We start from the raw sequence: 20,193 nt of genomic DNA, 5'->3' as shown, positions 1-20,193 counted from the left end.
CATGGATTTTAATTCCTACTCCAAATTTTTCTTTTGTTTCCTTCACTGCTTGCTCAATATACAGATTGAATAACATCGGGGAGAGGCTACAACCCTGTCTCACTCCCTTCCCAACCACTGCTTCCCTTTCACACCCTTCAACTCTTATAACTGCCATCTGGTTTCTGTACAAATTGTAAATAGCCTTTTGCTCCCTGTATTTTACCCCTGCCACCTTTAGAATTTGAGAGTATTCCAGTCAACATTGTCAAAAGCTTTCTCGAAGTCTACAAATGCTAGAAATGTAGGTTTGCCTTTCCGTAATCTAGCTTCTAAATTAAGTCGTAGGGTCAGTATTGCCTCACGTGTTCCAATATTTCTACAGAATCGAAAATGATTTTCCCGAGGTCAGATTCTAGCAGTTTTTCCATTCGCCTGTAAAGAATTTGTGTTAGTATTTTGCAGCCGTGGCTTATTAAACCAATAGTTCGGTAATTTTCACATCTGTCAGCACCTGCTTTCTTTGGGATTGGAATTATTATATTCTTCTTGAAGTCTGAGGGTATTTTGTCTGTCTGATACCTCTTGCTCACCAGATGGTAGAGTTTTGTCAGGACTGGCTCTCCCAAGGCCGTCAGTAGTTGTAATGGAATGTTGTCTACTCCCGGGGCCTTGTTTCGACTCAGGTCTTTCAGTGCTCTATTGAACTGTTCACGCAGTATCATATCTCCCATTTCATCTTCACCTACATCCTCTTCCATTTCCATAATATTGTCCTCAAGTACATCGCCCTTGTATAGACCCTCTATATACTCCTTCCACCTTTCTGCTTTCCCTTCTTTGCTTAGAACTGGGTTTCCATCTGAGCTCTTGATATTCATACAAGTGGTTCTCTTTTCTCCAAAGGTCTCTTTAATTTTCCTGTAGGCAGTATCTATCCTACCCCTAGTGGGATAAGCCTCTACATCCTTATATTTGTCCTCTAGCCAACCCTGCTTAGCCATTTTGCATTTCTTGCCAATCTCATTTTTGAGACGTTTGTATTCCTTTTTACCTGCTTCATTTACTGCATTTTTATATTTTCTCCTTTCATCAATTAAATTCAATATTACTTCTGTTACCCAAGGATTTCTACTAGTCCTCGTCTTTTTACCTACTTGATCCTCTGCTGCCTTCACTACTTCATCTCTCAAAGCTACCCATTTTTCTTCTACTGTATTTCTTTCCCCCATTCTTGTCAATCATTCCCTAATGCTCTCCCTGGAACTCTCTACAACCTCTGGTTCTGTCATTTTATCCAGGTCCCATCTCCTTAAATTCCCACCTTTTTGCAGTTTCTTCAGTTTTAATCTACAGTTCATAACCAATAGATTGTGGTCAGAGTCCACATCTGCCCCTGGAAATGTCTTACAATTTAAAACCTGGTTCCTAAATCTCTGTCTTACCATTATATAATCTCTCTGAAACCAGTCAGTATCTCCAGGCTTCTTTCATGTATACAACCTTCTATTATGATTCTTGAACCAAGTGTTAGCTATGATTAAGTTGCGCTCTGTGCAAAATTCTACCAGACGGCTTCCTCTTTCATTTCTTTGCCCCACTCCATATTCACCTACTAAGTTTCCTTCTCTCCCTTTTCCTACTACCGAATTCCAGTCACCCATGACTATTAAATTTTCGTCTCCCTTCACTATCTGAATAATTTCTTTTATTTCATCATACATTTCTTCAATTTCTTTGTCATCTGCAGAGCTAGTTGGCATCCATCAATACCAGCCACGTGTATTCAACTGCCTTTCCAACTTCCCTCCAAAAACACATCTCCCCCAAAGAACAAACAGTTGACAAAACATTAACATCTTTGGAAATGGAAGATTAATGAATTAACAACTAAAATTAATAAAAGTAATTGTCACACCAGAAAATGAATAATTAAGATCTGCACATAATGTAAAAGTTATTTGGATAACAATTAAAATTAATAGTGTGTAATTAAGATCGGCACATAATTTGCATAAAACCTAAAGCAGATACTAAGATCTGCACATAGAAATGGGAAAGTGGTTCCATTTCACAGCTACATGGCCTCTGGTCCTATCCAGCGGTGGGGAAGATGGGATTGAGGTGTCGATGAACTGTAATGTGGACTTGGTGTGGTGCCCCAGTGTGAAGAAACCACATAACCTGTCATACTGCGAAAGGCACATCCTTAAGCAGCCCATGTAGAGTATTCCATAGAAAGTTGATGTATTTTTCTCAAGCAAGGTATTGTGGAATAATAACCAGTCCAAGTATGTGGTTGCCAAGGATCCCTGCCCACACATTGATGCTGAACTGATGCTGATGGGGGTTCACAATTTCCTGAGGATTGTCTGTAGCCCACAGTTGATGATTATGCAGATTGATGGTGCCAGTTCTGGTAAAGGATGCTTAGTTGGTAAGGAGGACTGATGACAGAAATCCCATAATTGTAATAGTCTCGTACAGAAACCGCCAGCAAAATCCTTCCTGTTGAGGGAAATCCACTGCTGATTATCCTTGCTCTCATTGCAGGTGATAAGAGTAGTAGCGGTTGTCGCCGGTGATTGGAGTAGTAGCGGTTGTCATGCAGGATACACACAATCGTACTTTTGCGTACACCATGTTGGCAGGCTACATGCCTGAAGCTTGTCCAAGGGTTCGTCTCAATATCCTGCAGAACCTGCTCCTCCAAATCTGGTGCATGCACAGTCCACAGCCTCCTTGCAGGTTCAGCTGTCTGAAATAATCCAGGATCACACAAACACCCAAAAAGGGCTTGAAATGTTGTGTGATGGGGTTTGTGTCTGCAAGGGCTTTCATTTTGATATAGTCGTGCTGCCCTTCGACCATTTCCATCTGCTTGGCCGTACACAGACACAATTTCAACTTGTTCCCAACATGAATACCAACCATTCTGTTTCAGTACACTGTGTCAGTCATGTAGCCTGCAACAAACAAGGAACATGTGGCACATTGTTAGAGAGACTTCCATTCATCAGCGCCATCTATTGTGTCAGTGATGCATTTCTGAACACATTTCCAGTCAGGAATCTGTCCCTGAAGTTTGTCGGTTATAAAAATGTTCACCATGTATATGCACTGAATCTGTAGCAAATGTATTGTGTTTTATTTTCTACTGCTGTATCTTCTGTGCCATTATTATGCGCCAACAGTGATGTACAGCAGCAGCATGTATAGGTTTAATGATGAAGATTTTGATGATATGCACCACATATAAGAGTTCGCTGAATGGCAGCAATGACAACATCGCCACAGTACTTTAGCATCTGAAGGCTGTTGCATTACTCTGTTTTTTGTGTTGCATGTTTTAGTGAGTATGTATTTACAGGATTTTTCACTTTTGTGAAGGTATTTTCACCAAAACAAAGGTAATTGAGGAAACAATGTGAATAATTCAGAATTACATTATTACTCTGTAACGAGATACAGAAGCCCGCGTGTCTCTGATACCAAAATACTGAACAACCTCTGAAATTTTTAAACTTCTTGGCTGATTAAAACTGTGTGCCAGAACAATACTCGAACTCAGGACCTTTGCCTTTCGTGGGCAAGTGCTCTACTGACTGTGTTACCCAACATGACTCACAACCTCTTGTCACAGCTTTACTTCTGTCAGTACCTCATCTCCTACCTCCCAAACTTCACAGTAGCTCTTTTGTCAAACTTGCAAGGTAGGAGACGAGGTACTGGTGGAAGTAAAGCTAGGTATTGGTGGAAGTAAAGCTGTGAGGACAGGTTGTGAGTTGTGCCTGGGTAGCTCAGTCGGTAGAGCACTTTCCCATGAAAGGCAAAGGTCTCGAGTTTGAGTCTCAGTCCAGACACAGTTTTAACCTGCCAGGGAGTTTCATATTAGCGCACATTCCGCTGCAGTATGAAAATTTCATACTCTGAAATTTTGTATGTTGAGTTTGGGGCCACTCTGCAGAATCCACATAGAACCTGGTGTTCCCATTAAACTTTTTATGTGAGATACTTAATTCAAACTCATTAGGTCAAAACACATTTGTCCCACTTCATGCACAGTTTGTGAAAATGATGCAATATTTTCTGTGGTCTTCCCTGAAAATGGAGGGGTGAAGCTGACAGCAAGAAAATTATTCACCATATTGATGATGAAGCAACAGAAGGGGTTACCACATGTATAAATGGATGCATCAAAAGTTATCTGAACCCCTAGATTTGCTGTTTGATCAATGGGTGGCTCTTGCTTTGCCCGTAACTCTTCCCGCTTTTCTAGATTCTTAAGAACAGGGGCCAATATGTGATCCTGGAAATCTATAAGTGGATCACTAATACCTGTGCGTGCAGTACTAACCATTTGTGAATGTATAGTGAGCATTGTGTCACCTACTTTTTGTCGTAAAGCACAAACAATAAAAGTTGAACAAAAACATCCAAGCAATAGGTGTTTACACCCAAACTCCATATCTGTGGCATTTGAAAATGCAATACAAACAGGTGGGGGGCGGGGGGAGAAGGGTGGGGGGGGCACTACTACTTCAACATCTCTTTTGCAACAGCTGTTGCATGTCAGGCCCCTTGGCTAGATGGATCAGTGGCTGCGATGCAGTGCTTAGCGATATTTTCATTGAATGGACTTCGATATGACAGTGAGACTCAGACAGTAACTCGCTGTGACCCATGAATGCTCCATTGCCCACAATGACAGCAGCACTAGTTCAACACTGTGACCTGGCAGCATGTGTCAGGTGGTGTCATGTAGTGTTAACTCTTGCCCAACAAATTAGGTTTTGGACATGTAACTCGTGGTGTATGTTGTCACAAAACATAAAGGCCTGTGTTTTAGACTTGAAGGTGGGGAATTCCACTTCTGACACATTACATGCAGGTGCAGAATTCCTGGTCGGGTTGGACAAGGTGTGGAATCTTTAGGAAGCTTTCAACTAGAAATTGGTTTCTTATGAACCACAAGTAATTTTATTCCTGATACAGGGTGCAGTTGGCCTCACCCAGGTTAGTTTGGAAGGCTAACAGGCAGTCTTGACATAGCTGAGAAGTGATAATTAAAAAAAAATGTAGTTTTAAGGCCTAGGTCCACAAAAGTCAGGAAAGACACGAGTCCTAGCTAGCCTGGTGCCAACGCGGTTGAGAGATACTGGGTTTGACTGATGCTCTGTACCAGCAGTTAGCAGTCAACATGTGATGCCTCCCATACATCTATTGGCTATTCAAACAATGGAAAGGCCAGTTTGGAATATCAACAGTTATGAAAATGATGGATTGCTACTCACATTAAAGATGACACATTGAGTTGCAGACAGGCCCACAAGTGTGTTTTTTCCTTTCTTTTATGAAGAAGGTTTTGGTCAATGCCTACTGCGTAACAGTCTTTTAATTGCACCTGTCTGCAACTCAGCGTGTCATCTTTATGGTGAGAGTGTTCTATCCTTTTCACAATTGGCTTTTCACTTAGTGTGGAAGGGGCAGGTTCATTGTCAGCATGTCAGGGGAACAAAACCTCAGCTGAGGCAATGGTCTTACATGGCACACAAACCACAATGAATTATTATTGAATAAATATTTTAAAGAAAAATCATAGCTAATAATTGGATTGCTATAATACAAATACATGCTGCAATCAGTAATTGTATAGTGTTGTTGAAAGAATTATTGTCATTCAGTAGATATCTGGAGATTGTAGAATGAAATGTCAGAAAATTAAAATCGAATAGCTTCTGTCTAGTGAAATAGACATGATCAGTTCAAAAGTATATGGGGGCAAATCTCAGGCTAAGTCACACATTGATTTTTTTAACAACTGATGAGTTATGATGAGAGTTCAAAATCAACTTGATTTGAACCATGGTAGGGTAGTTTTTGCTGTTTTGGTGGTACATTTAAAATATTATTGATGGGCACATCTGTTTCGCATACAACCAGCAGATTGTTTCTGCATAGTTAATTTGACAGTTCCCATCAAGTCTTCTAAAAGACATCATAGTCAGCTTTGACTATAAAAGTTATTTATTTGCACTACTGCAGTTCGGTCACGTGGGTGTTGTGAAGTGCTGTAACTGCACATGTAAAATCTAAAAATCTTCTAATGTGTACCGTATTTACTCGAATCTAAGCTGCACTCGAATCTAAGCCGCACCTGAAAAATGAGACTGAAAATCAAGGGAAAAAATATTTCCTGAATCTAAGCCACACCTGGAATTTGAGACTCGAAATTCAAAGGGAGAGAAAAGTTTTAGGCCGCACCTCCAAATCGGAACAAAGTTGGTCCATTGTAATATGAGACATAATTGAGGTCAAATGAATGACGATACAGCTACAGTAGTTTGGTTCGAGTCGTAAGCTTCGCAGTTAAGCTTTACCAGGTAGCCATTGCTATGCATCAGGTGCTCCATCCATATTTATACGGGTACCCTTCCTTTTTCACATGCTTCGTCTAGTTTGAATCGATTGCTTATTTTTCTTTGATCTGATAAGTGCCTTTCTCTTTGTTATAGGTGTTTGCGTCATTCTAAGCTGAAAATGCAGTACTGTACTGTGTCATGCATTGTTTGTCGCATTCTGATAATGAGTGTTTACGGCCTGCCGCCACTCGCGGCATGGCTTGCTTTTGTGCGCGCTACCGCCGCTTAAAAAAAAAAAAAGAAGAGGAATTGTCTCATTAGCGAAACAATGGAAAGAGACTGCTATTTGTTGTTACTTACACTGCTGCTTTCTTTGATAATGTCAGCAAGAACAAAATAATAGACTGCGTATGATAGAAGATGTTCTCGATAGTTTAGTGAAAATTTTTCTCCATTTGAAAGTCTTTGCAGACGCCTCTTTAGTACATTACATTCTGCACAGAAATTAGTCATCTTAGATTTAAAAATCTAGCCAATTGCCGTGCTTCATTTCTGACTGTATCACTATTAGGCATAAGAGTAATACGAATATAAACATGACATGATACGTATATTCTTCCGCGTTTACTGTTGTCTCACTCTAGTTTCGTAGTTTATTAGGCAGACAGGATTTAAATGAGATAGCAGCAAACACGAAAGAATACATGGCAAAATGTTTATATTCGTATTATTCTTATGGTGAAGAGAATACTGGATGTGATTCACAATTCATAAAAGTTCCTATTAGCATCCACCTCTTCTCACAGGTAGAAAAAAAATTCAGAACGTAGAGTTGGCCATATTGACAAACATCCCAAACAGTCTTGCCAGTCGGATTTTCGTAGTACAATGAAATGCTGCTACATTCGAAGATGAACAATACGGAATTTGTATTTACTTCGTTGGATAATGTTTGAAAATACAGTGGTCGAAACTCGGGGCACTGAAAAAAAGCTCGTCTTCCAACTTTTTTTTAAAATTTATTTACTGACGCAGAGGTTTTGGCACCAGTATTTATCTTTGTGCCTGCAAAGCATGCCTGTGCAGCGCTACATATATTCGACGGCAGAAGTTAGTTGTGGCGGCACCTACCAACATTTTTCAGAACTTCCGCTTACTTTGCACTCGATTCTAAGCCGCAGGCAGTTTTTTGGATTACAAAAAGCAGAAAAAAAGTGCAGCTTAGATTCGAGTAAATATGGTATTGATATCATTGTCATATACCTATGTTGGGTCTTTTAACATTGTTAACATCTTTAACATGATTGTCACATACTGAGTCAATTGCTTTTCAGAAGACAAGAAATATTGCATCCATCTGAAAGCCTTACTCCATGGCTTTCAAGATGTCATACGAGGTATGAAGAAGTTGGGTTTCTCGTGATGGATGTTTTCGGAATACTTGCTGGTAGGCATGAATGGAGTTATTCTGTGGGACTCATGTTAAAGATGCTAACAACATTAAAAGGTCCAACATACAGACACAATGATGACAAGTATACATATCAGAAGATTTTTAGATTTTGACACATGCTAAAGCTCGAGTTTACATGACAAATGGCCACATGGCCAAGTCTGCAATACTGCAGATAAATAACTTTTGTAATTAAAGAACAACCACCCTTTATGAAAGTAATACATAACTTTTACAGTTGAATGTGAGTATGTTGACTTTTACAAAATTTTACATGACTGTGAACCTCAACCACGAGAAGTTAATCAATGAATTTGAGAGAAAAATGGTGTGCTCTAAATATGTTGCTCATAGATAATTGATTGATGTGAAATTCCTCTTTCCTTACTGCTTCTACCAGCTTGTCCATAAAAAAATAATATTTCAACAAGAGCCTTGAGATTATACTCATTGCAAATTGCACTGCGCTGTAATATTAACTCAACTTGTAAACACAAACTGCTAACTCTTGTGTACATTAACATGATTTGCATCAAAATGGATACACTGAAGTTTAGATATCAGTGTCCCCTGAAAATTATTATGTGAACCAATGATCAAACTGAATTGTAGAGGTCCTGTTCACCACATTTCATCATGTACTAACACAGTTCGTCATTCGGAAGCTGTATGCAACTCTTTTGGCTTATAACTTTTGAATCTAGACTAAGGTTCCAGCTCTTCTTGAGCTCCTTCTGTTGCTCCTAGCCATGCTTAAAAGTTTTCCCCAATGATGTCAGATATGCTCCGTGTTCTATGCAGTGTTGTTTGTTGTTTGAAACTCACCGGTATGAGTTAAACTAGTTCCAATCTGTACTAGCACATCAGTAAATAATCTTGATCATGTTGAGCACCACAGCTGAAACAAATATTAATGAAAACCGCCTCCACTGCATTATTACAGTTGATTTTGTTTGTTGAACATCTTCAGCAGAATTGTCAGTGGCCAGCAGAAAGTTTATGATCAATGTTTTGGATTTGGTCTTTAACATTACATGTGACAACCAGACCCTTTGCATCATTACTTTAGCACAACTCGGCAACCTGAAGATGTTCATTGAAAAAATACGGTTGTAACACAATAAATATGTAAAAATACAGCTGAGGAGATTTTCATTAATTATTAGTACATAAGTGTTGTGTTATGGTAACTAGTTCCAGTAGACAAAACAGACTGAAATATCATGTCTAATCACGGAAAGATTTGTGTGTGATGACAACAGAGTGTATTTAAATGATACAAATTAAAGTCAGTCATGAACCAGCCAAGGATTACTCTCTGCCTTTCTGTGAAATGTCGTTTCACTGGATGTATGACACTAGAGGAATGTGTGCTTGCAAATAAAAATACATCAGTCTGATCATTTAACCTCCTCCTAGCCTATTGTTCTAACATTGACATGCTTCCACCAATGTTTTTATGCTGCAATAAAAAGGTAGTTAGATTGTGATACTTGCACACCACTTTAAATGTGTCAGTCTGAAATGTTATACTCTCTTGATGAATGATTTACATCCATTTACTTTCAGTTTCATGGCGCACTGTAGAATATTCTTACAGAGTGTGTGTTGTCTCTCCATCCTCCCCTCTGAATAGACATTGTCCTCATTTGAGTTACTCACAATAATTGAAATCAGATTTTGTTGTAGGACATCTGTTTTTATGTTGAACAATGAGTGAGGCCACTGTAGATGTGCTAACTCAGTATGATAAAAACAGCACCCAGTGCTTAGTAATTATTCTACATATTCATAATCTGCAGACCACTGTGAAGTGCATGGCAGAGTGTGTTTCACATTGTTACACATATTGGGTTTTTCCCTCCTGTTTCATGTGTGTGAGGATAGTGGGAAGAATAACTCCCAAAATGCCTCTGTGCATGCTAGGGGGCTTTTGCATACTCTTAGACTGGGTTGCACAGGATAGTTGACATCTGTGTTCATCCACCTGCCACTTCATTTTTTTCAGCACTACCTAGGACCGTTTGTGCTGCCTTTCTGTGAATAGAATTATTAGTCCTATTTGGTATGGGTCTCACACATTTCAGCAAAACTCCAGAATGGATCAGATAAGGGTTTTCTAAGTAATCTCCTTATAGACTGATAGTACTTCCCCAGTATGTTGTAAGTGAACTTACTATGTGATCATTTGTTTCAAATTCTCACAAATTGTTACACCCAAATATTTCTATGAGCTGCAGTCAGTCCAGTTGTGACTCGTTGATACTGTAGTCATACTACCTTTTATGTATCTTGTGAAGTGCACAATATTACATTTCTGATAATTTAAAGTAAATTGGCAGTCTTTACACCACTTCAAAACCTTATCAAGATCTGGTCAAATATTTGTGCAGCTTTCTCATACACTACTTCACTGTATGTACTGTATCGTCTGCACAAAAGTCTGAGGTTACTGAGAATATAGTCTGTCAGGTCATTAATAACATGAACAGCAAGCTTCCCTGGGAAATAACTAAAGTTGCTTCTACATCTATCAATAATTGTTCATCAGAGATAACATTGTGCATTGTCCTTACCAATAAATCCTCAACCCAACCACACATTTGATACTAAATATAATAGCAGTTGAGTTAGTAAGCATTGCTGCGCTACTGAGTCAAATGCTTTTTGGAAGTCAAGAAATACTGCAATCATTTGATTGTCTTGATCTGTGGCTTTCAGGATGTCATGTGAGTTATGCATGAGTTGGGTTTCACATGGTGAATGTTTTCAAAACCCATGTTGGTAGGCATGGATGATGCCATTTTGTTTGATACTTTATTAAGTTTGTGATACAAATAAATTCTAAGATTCTACAACAGAGGGATGTGAATAAAATGGGATGGTAGTTTTGTGAGTAATTTCTCCTACCTTTCTTGTAGATGGGTTTGATCTGTGCTTTCTTCCAATACAATGTGACAGGGATTACATCAAGCCCTGTCCTCGGCTGTTTCTCTATGCCGGTACCACTAATATCTATATCACTCATTTTTGCACTGGTACATAAATTGAAATAAAGGAGTATTGCTGGAGTTACCTCATTGAAGGACTTGTCTATATTGAGACACTCCATAATTATGATTATTAATAAACTTTAAAAAGTAGCTCTTAGTGAGGAGTACAATACCGAATATTCGTAGTATTCTTTTACCAGCAAGAATCCAGAAAAAGTGCAAAAATTGTTGTACTCGCTTTGGCAATACATATTCTAAAATTGTAACGATACAAAGAAGATTAGCATTGTCCCTGTGCAAGGATGACACACAATCACAAAGCATTCCAAATTTTTGCTTTAAGGTCCAAAGCCTGGGCTGGATTATAGGACCCCCTGCCTATGAAAGAGTCCCAGGCTACTTGTTCAACTGACTGGATACTGGAAGAATTGTACCTCAGACTATATTTTTAAAGTTAAATGTAATGACATTTTTAAACCACCACCTGGATGTTATTAGTATTTACGTGGATGGGTCTGAGCAGGAGGATTTTATTGGCTGCTCTGTCATGTTCCCTGGCATAGTCGTCCCATAGCAGTTTTCAGTTTTTTATGCAGAATTGTTTGCTGTATTGAGGACTCTGGAGCAGATGAGATGGCATTGTGGCAAGAAATTCCTCAGATATTGATTCCCAAAGTGCCCTTTGTCTCTTGGTCCGATGGACCCAGCAGATCAGATGGTGCAAGACCTGTAGGATGCTTTTCCTTTTGCAAAGGTGGGAAAAGGAAATACGTGTGTGAATCAAATGAAAACCTTAAATTTGTAATAACAAATCGAAATTTCGCGCAGTTATCGTGTAAGTTGGTAACTGTGCTACAGTGTGCAGAGGTGGCAGCATAGTGCAGATGCACACACATCGTCGCAGTATCAGTATAAAGATGGCGACTTGCACCAGGGAAGAACAGCGTTCTGTTATTTGGTTTTTGCATAGTGAAGGCGTGAAACCTATTGAAATTCATCGACGAATGGAGGTTCAGTACGGTGATGCATGTTTGTCACTGCAGCAAGTCTACGAATGGAGTAGGAAGTTCGCAGATGGTGCGACTTCAGTGGAGGATGCTCCTTGTCCAGGTCAGGCACAACAAGTTGTGACTCCACCGAACATTGCAGCAGTTGAAGCCATAGTGAAGGAAAACCCCAGAGTGACACTGAATGACATTGCAGCATGTTTACAGATTAGTCATGGGTCAGCACACCACATTGTGCATGATGTGCTCCAGTTTCACAAAGTATCTGCAAGCTGGGTGCCACAGCAGCTGACTCCTGAAATGAGAGATCGATGTGTTGATGCATGTGAAGAACTTCTTCAGCACTTTGAACGAAATGGTGATGGCTTCCTTGCAAGAATCGTTACTGGGGACGAAACCTGGGTTCACTTCCACCAATCGGAAACGAAGAGAGCGAGCAAAGAATGGTGCCATTCCTGATCACCAAAACCGAAGAAGTTTCGAACAGAACCATCAGCAGCGAAGGTTATGCAGACACTCTTCTGGGACAAAAAAGGTGTCGTTTTGGAGTATTACATGCCTCGAGGGACCACTGTCACCAGTGCATCATACACAGATCTCCTAAAAAATCAACTGCAACCTGCAATCAAATCAAAGTGTTGTGGATTGCTGTCAGCAGGTGTCCTTTTGCAACATTACAATGCAAGGCCCCACACTGCCCGTACAACAGTTGCAACAATCACAGACCTGCATTTTGAGTGTCTTCCTCATCCACCATACTCACCAGACCTTGCCCCAAGTGATTTCCATATGTTTGGACCACTCAAAGACGCAATGGGGGGAAAGAAGTTCCGTTCTGATGAAGAGGTACGCCACATGGTGCACAAGTGGTTGCGCGGACTACCAAAAGAATTTTTTTCTAAAGGAATTTAAGTACTTTGTAAGCACTGGAGGACTTGCATTGAGTGTGGGGGAGATTATGTTGAAAAGTGATACAGATTTGTACCACTTCTGCACAATAAATCATATTTTAAAAAATATTTAAGGTTTTCATTTGACTCACCCTCGTAATTTTGTGTTGGGTTCCAGGGTGCACAAGGATCTGGGGAACTGAACTTGCTGATGTAGCTGCCAAAGAGGCTGGCTTCCTTTTGTCTCCTGCTCGCTGTTCAGTTCTCATGCAGGCTCTTACCACATTTGTGACTAGAAGACCATATGGTTGTGGGAGGCTCAGTGGCTGGGGAATAAGAATCGGCATTCAGTGAAACCAAAGTGTGGCTTACCTCCTACCTACCATGACGAGCTGAAGAAGAAACCCTTACAAGGCTTAGAGTAGGAGATTACCCATTAACATATGACTTTCTCTTACATTGGAGGAGCCCCCAGTGCGCCATGGATGTGGTACATAGCTATTGATACGACATATTTTAATTGAGTGTGTTTATATAATGACTTGAGAGCAGACATGGGTCTCCCACAGGACCTGCCCTCTATTTTCACTGAGTTCATGTTGTAAATTTTGTGTAATGTCCGGGCTTCTTCCCAAAATACTGTGTGTGAGATTTTAATGCATCACAGATTGGCTCGGCCACACATTATTTTTAAGTAGTCACCCAGCCACAGTCATCTGCCTCTCTTTGAGCTATCTCTGTACTAATACTTTATTTTATCTAGTTATTCTGCTGATTTGTCTGACATTTATAGTTGGTCTTTTATGAATCTCACCATCTCAGGGTTGTGTATTCAATTGTTGTGCGTGCATACAAAAAATATCAATACACTTAGCATAATGCTGTATTTATAAGACATCTGTAGAAAATGTCTCATTTCATTTCGTTGGTCTGCTAGATAGCTATATATGCAGATTTGTTTTTGCTGACAACATTAATCTTTTTGTAGGAACATATTCCACCCGGACTGAAAGGCCATTTAGCAAACCAGAAGCAGAACACAGCACATGCTGCCTACAAAGTGAGTAACAGTAAACTATCTCAAAATGTGTGTGTGTTATTTGGACTATATGTTGCTCTTCAGTAAAATGAGTCATATTGTGATTATCTGTCTTATTTATATCAAAGTTCATATCTTTCTGATTTCGCTTAATCATTTGCGATGAAATTTATATGTCTCTTACCTAGTGCGGTGATGCAGTGATTAGTATTAATGATCCGTTAATCACAGCTAGTTCAAACATTCAGGAACTTCATTCAGTATGTTTAAGATAATATCCCAGCCAAAATTAAAGGCACTGGTTGCAAACAGTTGCAGATTGTTGCCCACCTTGGAACAAATGGTGCTGTTATGTTTTCTGAGGCTACACTAGGTCCCTGCTGACATCTGACAAAAGTAGAGCAATCAGCCTTGCTAGTGGTACATCATTGCTCACAATCTCGAGAACAATTCTCAGAACTGGCTGGGGCTTGTTCTTTTGAGCAAAGTTGAAATTTTCTCCGAAAATTATTTCGAACAGTTAGTCCACGAACCAACGCAAATTGTAAATGTTTGCGAAAACACACTTGACCTCTTAGCCACAAACAATCCAGAGCCGATAGAGAGCATCATGACTGATACAGGGATTAGTGATCACAAGGTTGTTGTAGCTAGGCTCAATACCGTTTCTTCCAAATCCACCAGAAACAAACGCAAAATAATTTTATTTAAAAAAGCAGATAAAGTGTCACTAGAAGCCTTCCTAAGAGACAATCTCCATTCCTTCCGAACTGACTATGCAAATGTAGACGAGATGTGGCTCAAATTCAAAGATATAGTAGCAACAGCAATTGAGATATTCATACCTCATAAATTGGTAAGAGATGGAACTGATCCCCTGTGGTACACAAAACAGGTCCAAACGCTGTTGCAGAGGCAACGGAAAAAGCATGCGAAGTTCTGAAGAACGCGAAATCCCGAAGATTGGCTAAAATTTACAGACGCGCGAAATTTGGCACGGACTTCAATGCGAGATGCCTTTAATAGGTCCCACAACAAAACATTGTCTCGAAATTTGGTAGAAAATCCGAAGAAATTCTGGTCGTATGTAAATTACACAAGCGGCAAGACGCAGTCAATACCTTCGCTGCGCAGTGCCGATGGTACTATTATCGACGACTGTGCCGCTAAAGTGGAGTTATTGAACGCAGTTTTCCGAAATTCCTTCACCAGGGAAGACGAATGGAATATTCCAGAATTTGAAACACGAACAGCTGCTAGCATGAGTTTCTTAGAAGTAGATACCTTAGGGGTTGCGAAGCAACTCAAATCGCTTGATACTGGCAAGTCTTCAGGTCCAGATTGTATACCAATTAGGTTCCTTTCAGATTACGCTGATACAGTGGCTCCCTACTTAGCAATCATATACAACCGCTCGCTCACCGATAGATCTGTACCTACAGATTGGAAAATTGCATAGGTCGCACCAGTGTTTAAGAAGGGTAGTAGGACTAATCCATCTAACTATAGACCTATATCATTAACGTCGGTTTGCAGTAGGGTCTTGGAGCATATACTGTATTCAAACATTATGAATCACCTCGAAGGGAACTATCTATTGATACGTAATCAGCATGGTTTCAGAAAACATCGTTCTTGTGCAACGCAGCTAGCTCTTTATTCGCACGAAGTAATGGCCGCTATCGACAGGGGATCTCAAGTTGATTCCGTATTTCTTGATTTCCGGAAAGCTTTTGACACCGTTCCTCACAAGCGACTTCTAATCAAGCTGCGGGCCTATGGAGTATCGTCTCAGTTGTGCGACTGGATTCATGATTTAGTGTCAGGAAGGTCGCAGTTCATAGTAATAGACGGCAAATCATCGAGTAAAACTGAAGTGATATCAGGTGTTCCCCAGGGAAGCGTCCTGGGACCTCTGCTGTTTCTGATCCATATAAATGACCTGGGTGACAATCTGAGCAGTTCTCTTAGGTTGTTCGCAGATGGTGCTGTAATTTACCATCTAGTAAGGTCATCCGAAGAGCAGTATCAGTTGCAAAGCGATTTAGAAAAGATTGCTGTATGGTGTGGCAGGTGGCAGTTGACGCTAAATAACGAACAGTGTGAGGTGATCCACATGAGTTCCAAAAGAAATCTGTTGGAATTCCATTACTTGATAAATAGTACAATTCTCAAGGGTGTCAATTCAACGAAGTACCTAGGTGTTAAAATTACGAACAACTTCAGTTGGAAAGACCACATAGATAATATTGTGGGGAAGGCGAGCCAAAGGTTGCGTTTCATTGGCAGGACACTTAGAAGATGCAACAAGTCCACTAAAGAGACAGCTTACACTAAACTCGTTTGTCCTCTGTTAGAATATTGCTGCGCGGTGTGGGATCCTTACCAGGTGGGATTGACGGAGGACATCGAAAGGGTGCAAAAAAGGGTAGCTCCTTTCGTATTATCACGTAATAGGGGAGAGAGTGTGGCAGATATGATACGTGAGTTGGGGTGGAAGTCATTACAGCAAAGACGTTTTTCGTTGCGGCAAGATCTATTTACGAAATTGCAGTCACCAATTTTCTCTTCCGAATGCGAAAATATTTTGTTGAGCCCAACCTACATAGGTAGGAATGATCATCAAAATAAAATAAGAGAAATCAGAGCTCGAACAGAAAGGTTTAGGTGTTTGTTTTTCCCGCGCGCTGTTCGGGAGTGGAATGGTAGAGAGATAGTATGATTGTGGTTCGATGAACCCTCTGCCAAGCACTTAAATGTGAATTGCAGAGTAGTCATGTAGATGTAAAGACTTCGGTGATTCTGTGACCATCGAAGTGTCTAGGTTTGAAAGCTAAAGGGTCTCACTAAACAGTGGAGAGATGAGTCACCACTAGAGGAAGCTACCAATGTCTGTCCACAGAATACATACATTTATTTTAATTTATATGTAAAAGGTCAGTCTGATCATGGCCCTAGGTGGTCATCCAGCTCACTTGATCTGTCAGTGTGCAATTACTTCATGTGGGGAGCTCCCAAGTCTAACATGTTTTGCAACAACCCTCAAAGTCTTCAAGAACTGCAGCAGAACATTTCAGATGAGACTGCAGGAATTCCAGCAGTCCAGTTTCGATCTGTCTTCTGCAATTTGCTGACTGGGACCCAAAAGTGCCAAGATATGAGTGGTGGTCACTTTCAACATCTGCTGCATTTCCTTTCCTCTGCTGTGTTTCTTTGTACGCTGGAACTCTGTTCTCAGGACCACTTTCATTTGCCCCACCCTGTATAAGCTCGTAGAGAAATGATTGATATTGACTGCTGAGAAAAAGTGTGATTCGTTCCCTGTCACACATTACAAGCAAAACTATTTTCTACCTTTCTTAACACTAGTTTTACAGCCTATAGTCATTGATGCAATAACTGCCTTGAAAGTTTGGGTGTGTCCATTGCTAGACAGTCTGAGACCTTGCTTTCGGTTGTTGGTTTCCTAACTGTTGTAAGTAATATTCAGAAAAGACATTCAAAACTGTCTCACATGGTACCCATTTTAATCATGTGACTGTCTCACATGGTACCCATGTTAATCATGTGACTTGCCTGTTCAATAGTTGGCAAATAAAGTAGTCCCCTATTACAATAACATATTACTGAGCTTTCCAAACAGTTAAGCTCAGCTACTTTCGCTCTTCACACAATTGCTAATTTTGGAAACAAACCATCAACCTCCTGGCACATTTCCATTCAATAATTTTGTATGGAATCATTTTCTTGGGTAACTCATCATGCAGAAAGAAAGTATTGATTGCACAAAAGCGAGCAGTAAGAATAATATTTGCTGTTCACCCACTGATATCGTGTAGGTACCTTTTCAAGAAGCTGGTCATGTTAACTGCACCATCACAGTGCATATGTTTGCTAATGAAATTCATCATATATAATCTGTCACAATTTGAGAAGAACAGTGATGTCAATACCTGCAACACCAGAGGGAAAAATACCTTTATTACCCATTATTAATCCTTTTGTGGCTACAGGCATACATTTATGGCCTGCAGGTAGAACACCCAGATAGCTACAGGTGTACATGTTTGCCCAGCAGGTAGAACAGTCAGACAGCTACAGACGTTCATTTGTGCCCTGGAGGAAGGAAAACCTGACAGGTAACGGCATTCGTGTATGTCTATGGGAGCAGATAAATGGGCACTATAGAATGACGACTCACTGTTGTCTGTATTTGAGTGTTCCTGCCAACGCTGTCGTTATCTGTTTTTCTTGTCGGAAAGTGCTGCAGCTTTCGCCAGCTTTTGGTTCCTTTCGCCTTGAGAGTGGATCTGTTAGATGCAATTTGATTTCCTAATGTACCCAAGACAGAAGATACAAAGACATATAATCTGAAGGGCTGGAATTATCCTAATGAACTGACATATCAGATCTTGCAAGTGGTGAATAGTGCAGCAAAATACATGCAGTTTCTCTGCAACAGTTCCTGCCATGCGGAATAGCAAACTGCGCACACTGGCAAATAATAATAATAATAATAATAATAATAATAATAATAAAATGCAATTTGATTTCCTAATCTACAAAGTACATACAGTACGGCCATATGTAATCTGAAAGGGCATGTATTTTACTACAGAAGCGATGTATCAGAAGTTACCAAAGGAGAACGCTGCAGCAGATACCTCAGTTTCTCAGCAACACTCACGACTGCGCAGAACAGAAGATGGTCCTAGTTTTGGGCATCTTCACTAGAATCGCTCGCTTTAAAACTATATGTCTTGAAATGGATTTGTTCAATGTTAATGAAATTTAAATAGGTTATAGGAACATATATATCGGTAGTGTAAATCTCACTGCAGAATTTTCCAATCACAAATAAAAAAGTTCTTATAATTTTTGTAAAATAATTTTTCTCAAACCAGAACAAATATATAACAGGAAGCTTGGATTAGTTTTGAAGCTCTCTTTTGTGGTTATCATAAACTGCAACCACTGCGATAATACAGTGTGATACTGATTTTAAAGACTGTTTCTGAAGAGTGGTTCTGTGTGTGCTTGAATGTATGATTAGCCAACAATGACCATAGCCAGCAGTGATCATCGGGCTGTGTCAGCCATCTGCCAGCCAGGCACACAGTACATTCACCCCATTAGGCAGTTAGGCAGGCAGGATGCTTGATGCTACCAGCCGTGAAAGGATTAAATCTGTCATTGGCAATGAAAGGAGTTCAGTATGCTGCAACAAAAATTTTGGATCATTTGCCTAATAACGTAAAATGTCTGACAGGTACCGAAGTAAGTTTTAAATTTAACATAAAATCATTACTCCTGGACAACTCCTTTTATTCCATTAACGAATTTCTACTTAAAAACTAGCAGCCATTTAAAAGAAAAAAAAACCCTTGTCTTTAAGTCTAGTTGCTTGAGTAAGAATAAAAAAGGTGTTCATTAATGTTAACGCTAATCATATATATGTATCCTGTAAACTGACTCAATCCACATCATTTTGATAAAAGAATAGTTCAAACGACATATGGGACATGTAACTAACATGTCCGGAAACTTACACCTTATATTTTCCAAATTTCCTGTGAGGCATTAAACCACAAAATAAGCATCTAATTACTAAATTCACTCACCTTTGATGCGTACTTTCATCCCATTAATTCACATTTAGGATCTTTAATAACCTCAATAGATACTGCTGAGTTCTTTATGGTAATAAATATGCTACCATCATTACACGCCAATGGCAACCAAGCTGCCTCTTCCTGAAACTGTCCCACGTTTCTCGATGAGCGGGCCGCCCAGGAGATGCTCCATGAAGGACATGGCCTCACAGACATTTGACCTCAAATTCAGCACTGCAGTTGTAAAATCGCACTGTCACGGTAGCATTCCCATCTTCTCCTCCAGCTGTGCAGCAAGCCAACAAACTTTTGCCTCACAGGGCGATGTTACCTGCTACACAACCAGCAGGCCAGAAAGTACAGAAGGAATACTCCTGCGAAGACTTTTTATGTCCCTCCAGCCAACAAACATCCGAGCTTCCTCTGCCAGTTGGAAAGGCTCCAAGAAATAAAATAAATGCAAACAGACCTCTCCTTTGCCAACTCGGAGATCCTCTTCGACAGTGTTACCATGTGTTACCCTCGCCCAGCCAACCTCCGTGTTGCCGGTGTGCACTGCTAACCATTTTTTTCTACCCTGGACTGTGCAGAGCAACAAAAGGAGAATGCTGGCGCCTCTGTAGATCTCGTGGAGCAGGATCCTCCAGCATCTGTGCCCTGCAGCAGTGAATCTTTAAAGACTGGCACTTGGCAGCCACTGAGGTGACACGACTTAATTTTTTCCCTCCTTCCCTTTCCGCGTAATGACTGTTCTCCAATGGAATGTTCATGACCTTTGATTCAACTAAGATGACTTATGGCTGCTCTTGGAGCCGCATTGCCCGCTTGTTCTCTGCCTTCAGGAAACAAAATTGTGTC

General features: G+C 40.2%; 1 protein-coding gene and 1 non-coding gene across 3 annotated transcripts in view; both read left to right on the top strand.

The window, feature by feature from the left end:
- LOC126183448 (ero1-like protein) overlaps nucleotides 1–20,193 on the top strand; it is a 100,310-nt gene that overhangs the window by 15,527 nt on the left and 64,590 nt on the right. For both annotated transcript variants that reach the window (XM_049925442.1, XM_049925441.1), the window contains exon 4: nucleotides 13,673–13,744. In XM_049925442.1, the coding sequence (XP_049781399.1) occupies nucleotides 13,673–13,744 (72 nt within the window). The remainder of the gene's footprint in view (nucleotides 1–13,672; nucleotides 13,745–20,193) is intronic.
- LOC126186568 (U6 spliceosomal RNA) lies at nucleotides 11,018–11,122 on the top strand. The gene has a single exon (XR_007537639.1). It is a non-coding gene; the product is annotated as a U6 spliceosomal RNA (small nuclear RNA).

The sequence above is a fragment of the Schistocerca cancellata genome, chromosome 4 (assembly GCF_023864275.1).
Source record: "Schistocerca cancellata isolate TAMUIC-IGC-003103 chromosome 4, iqSchCanc2.1, whole genome shotgun sequence".
NCBI lineage: Eukaryota > Metazoa > Arthropoda > Insecta > Orthoptera > Acrididae > Schistocerca > Schistocerca cancellata.
Note: the sequence above shows the minus strand (reverse complement) of the source record. Positions and strands in the feature narration are given on the sequence as shown.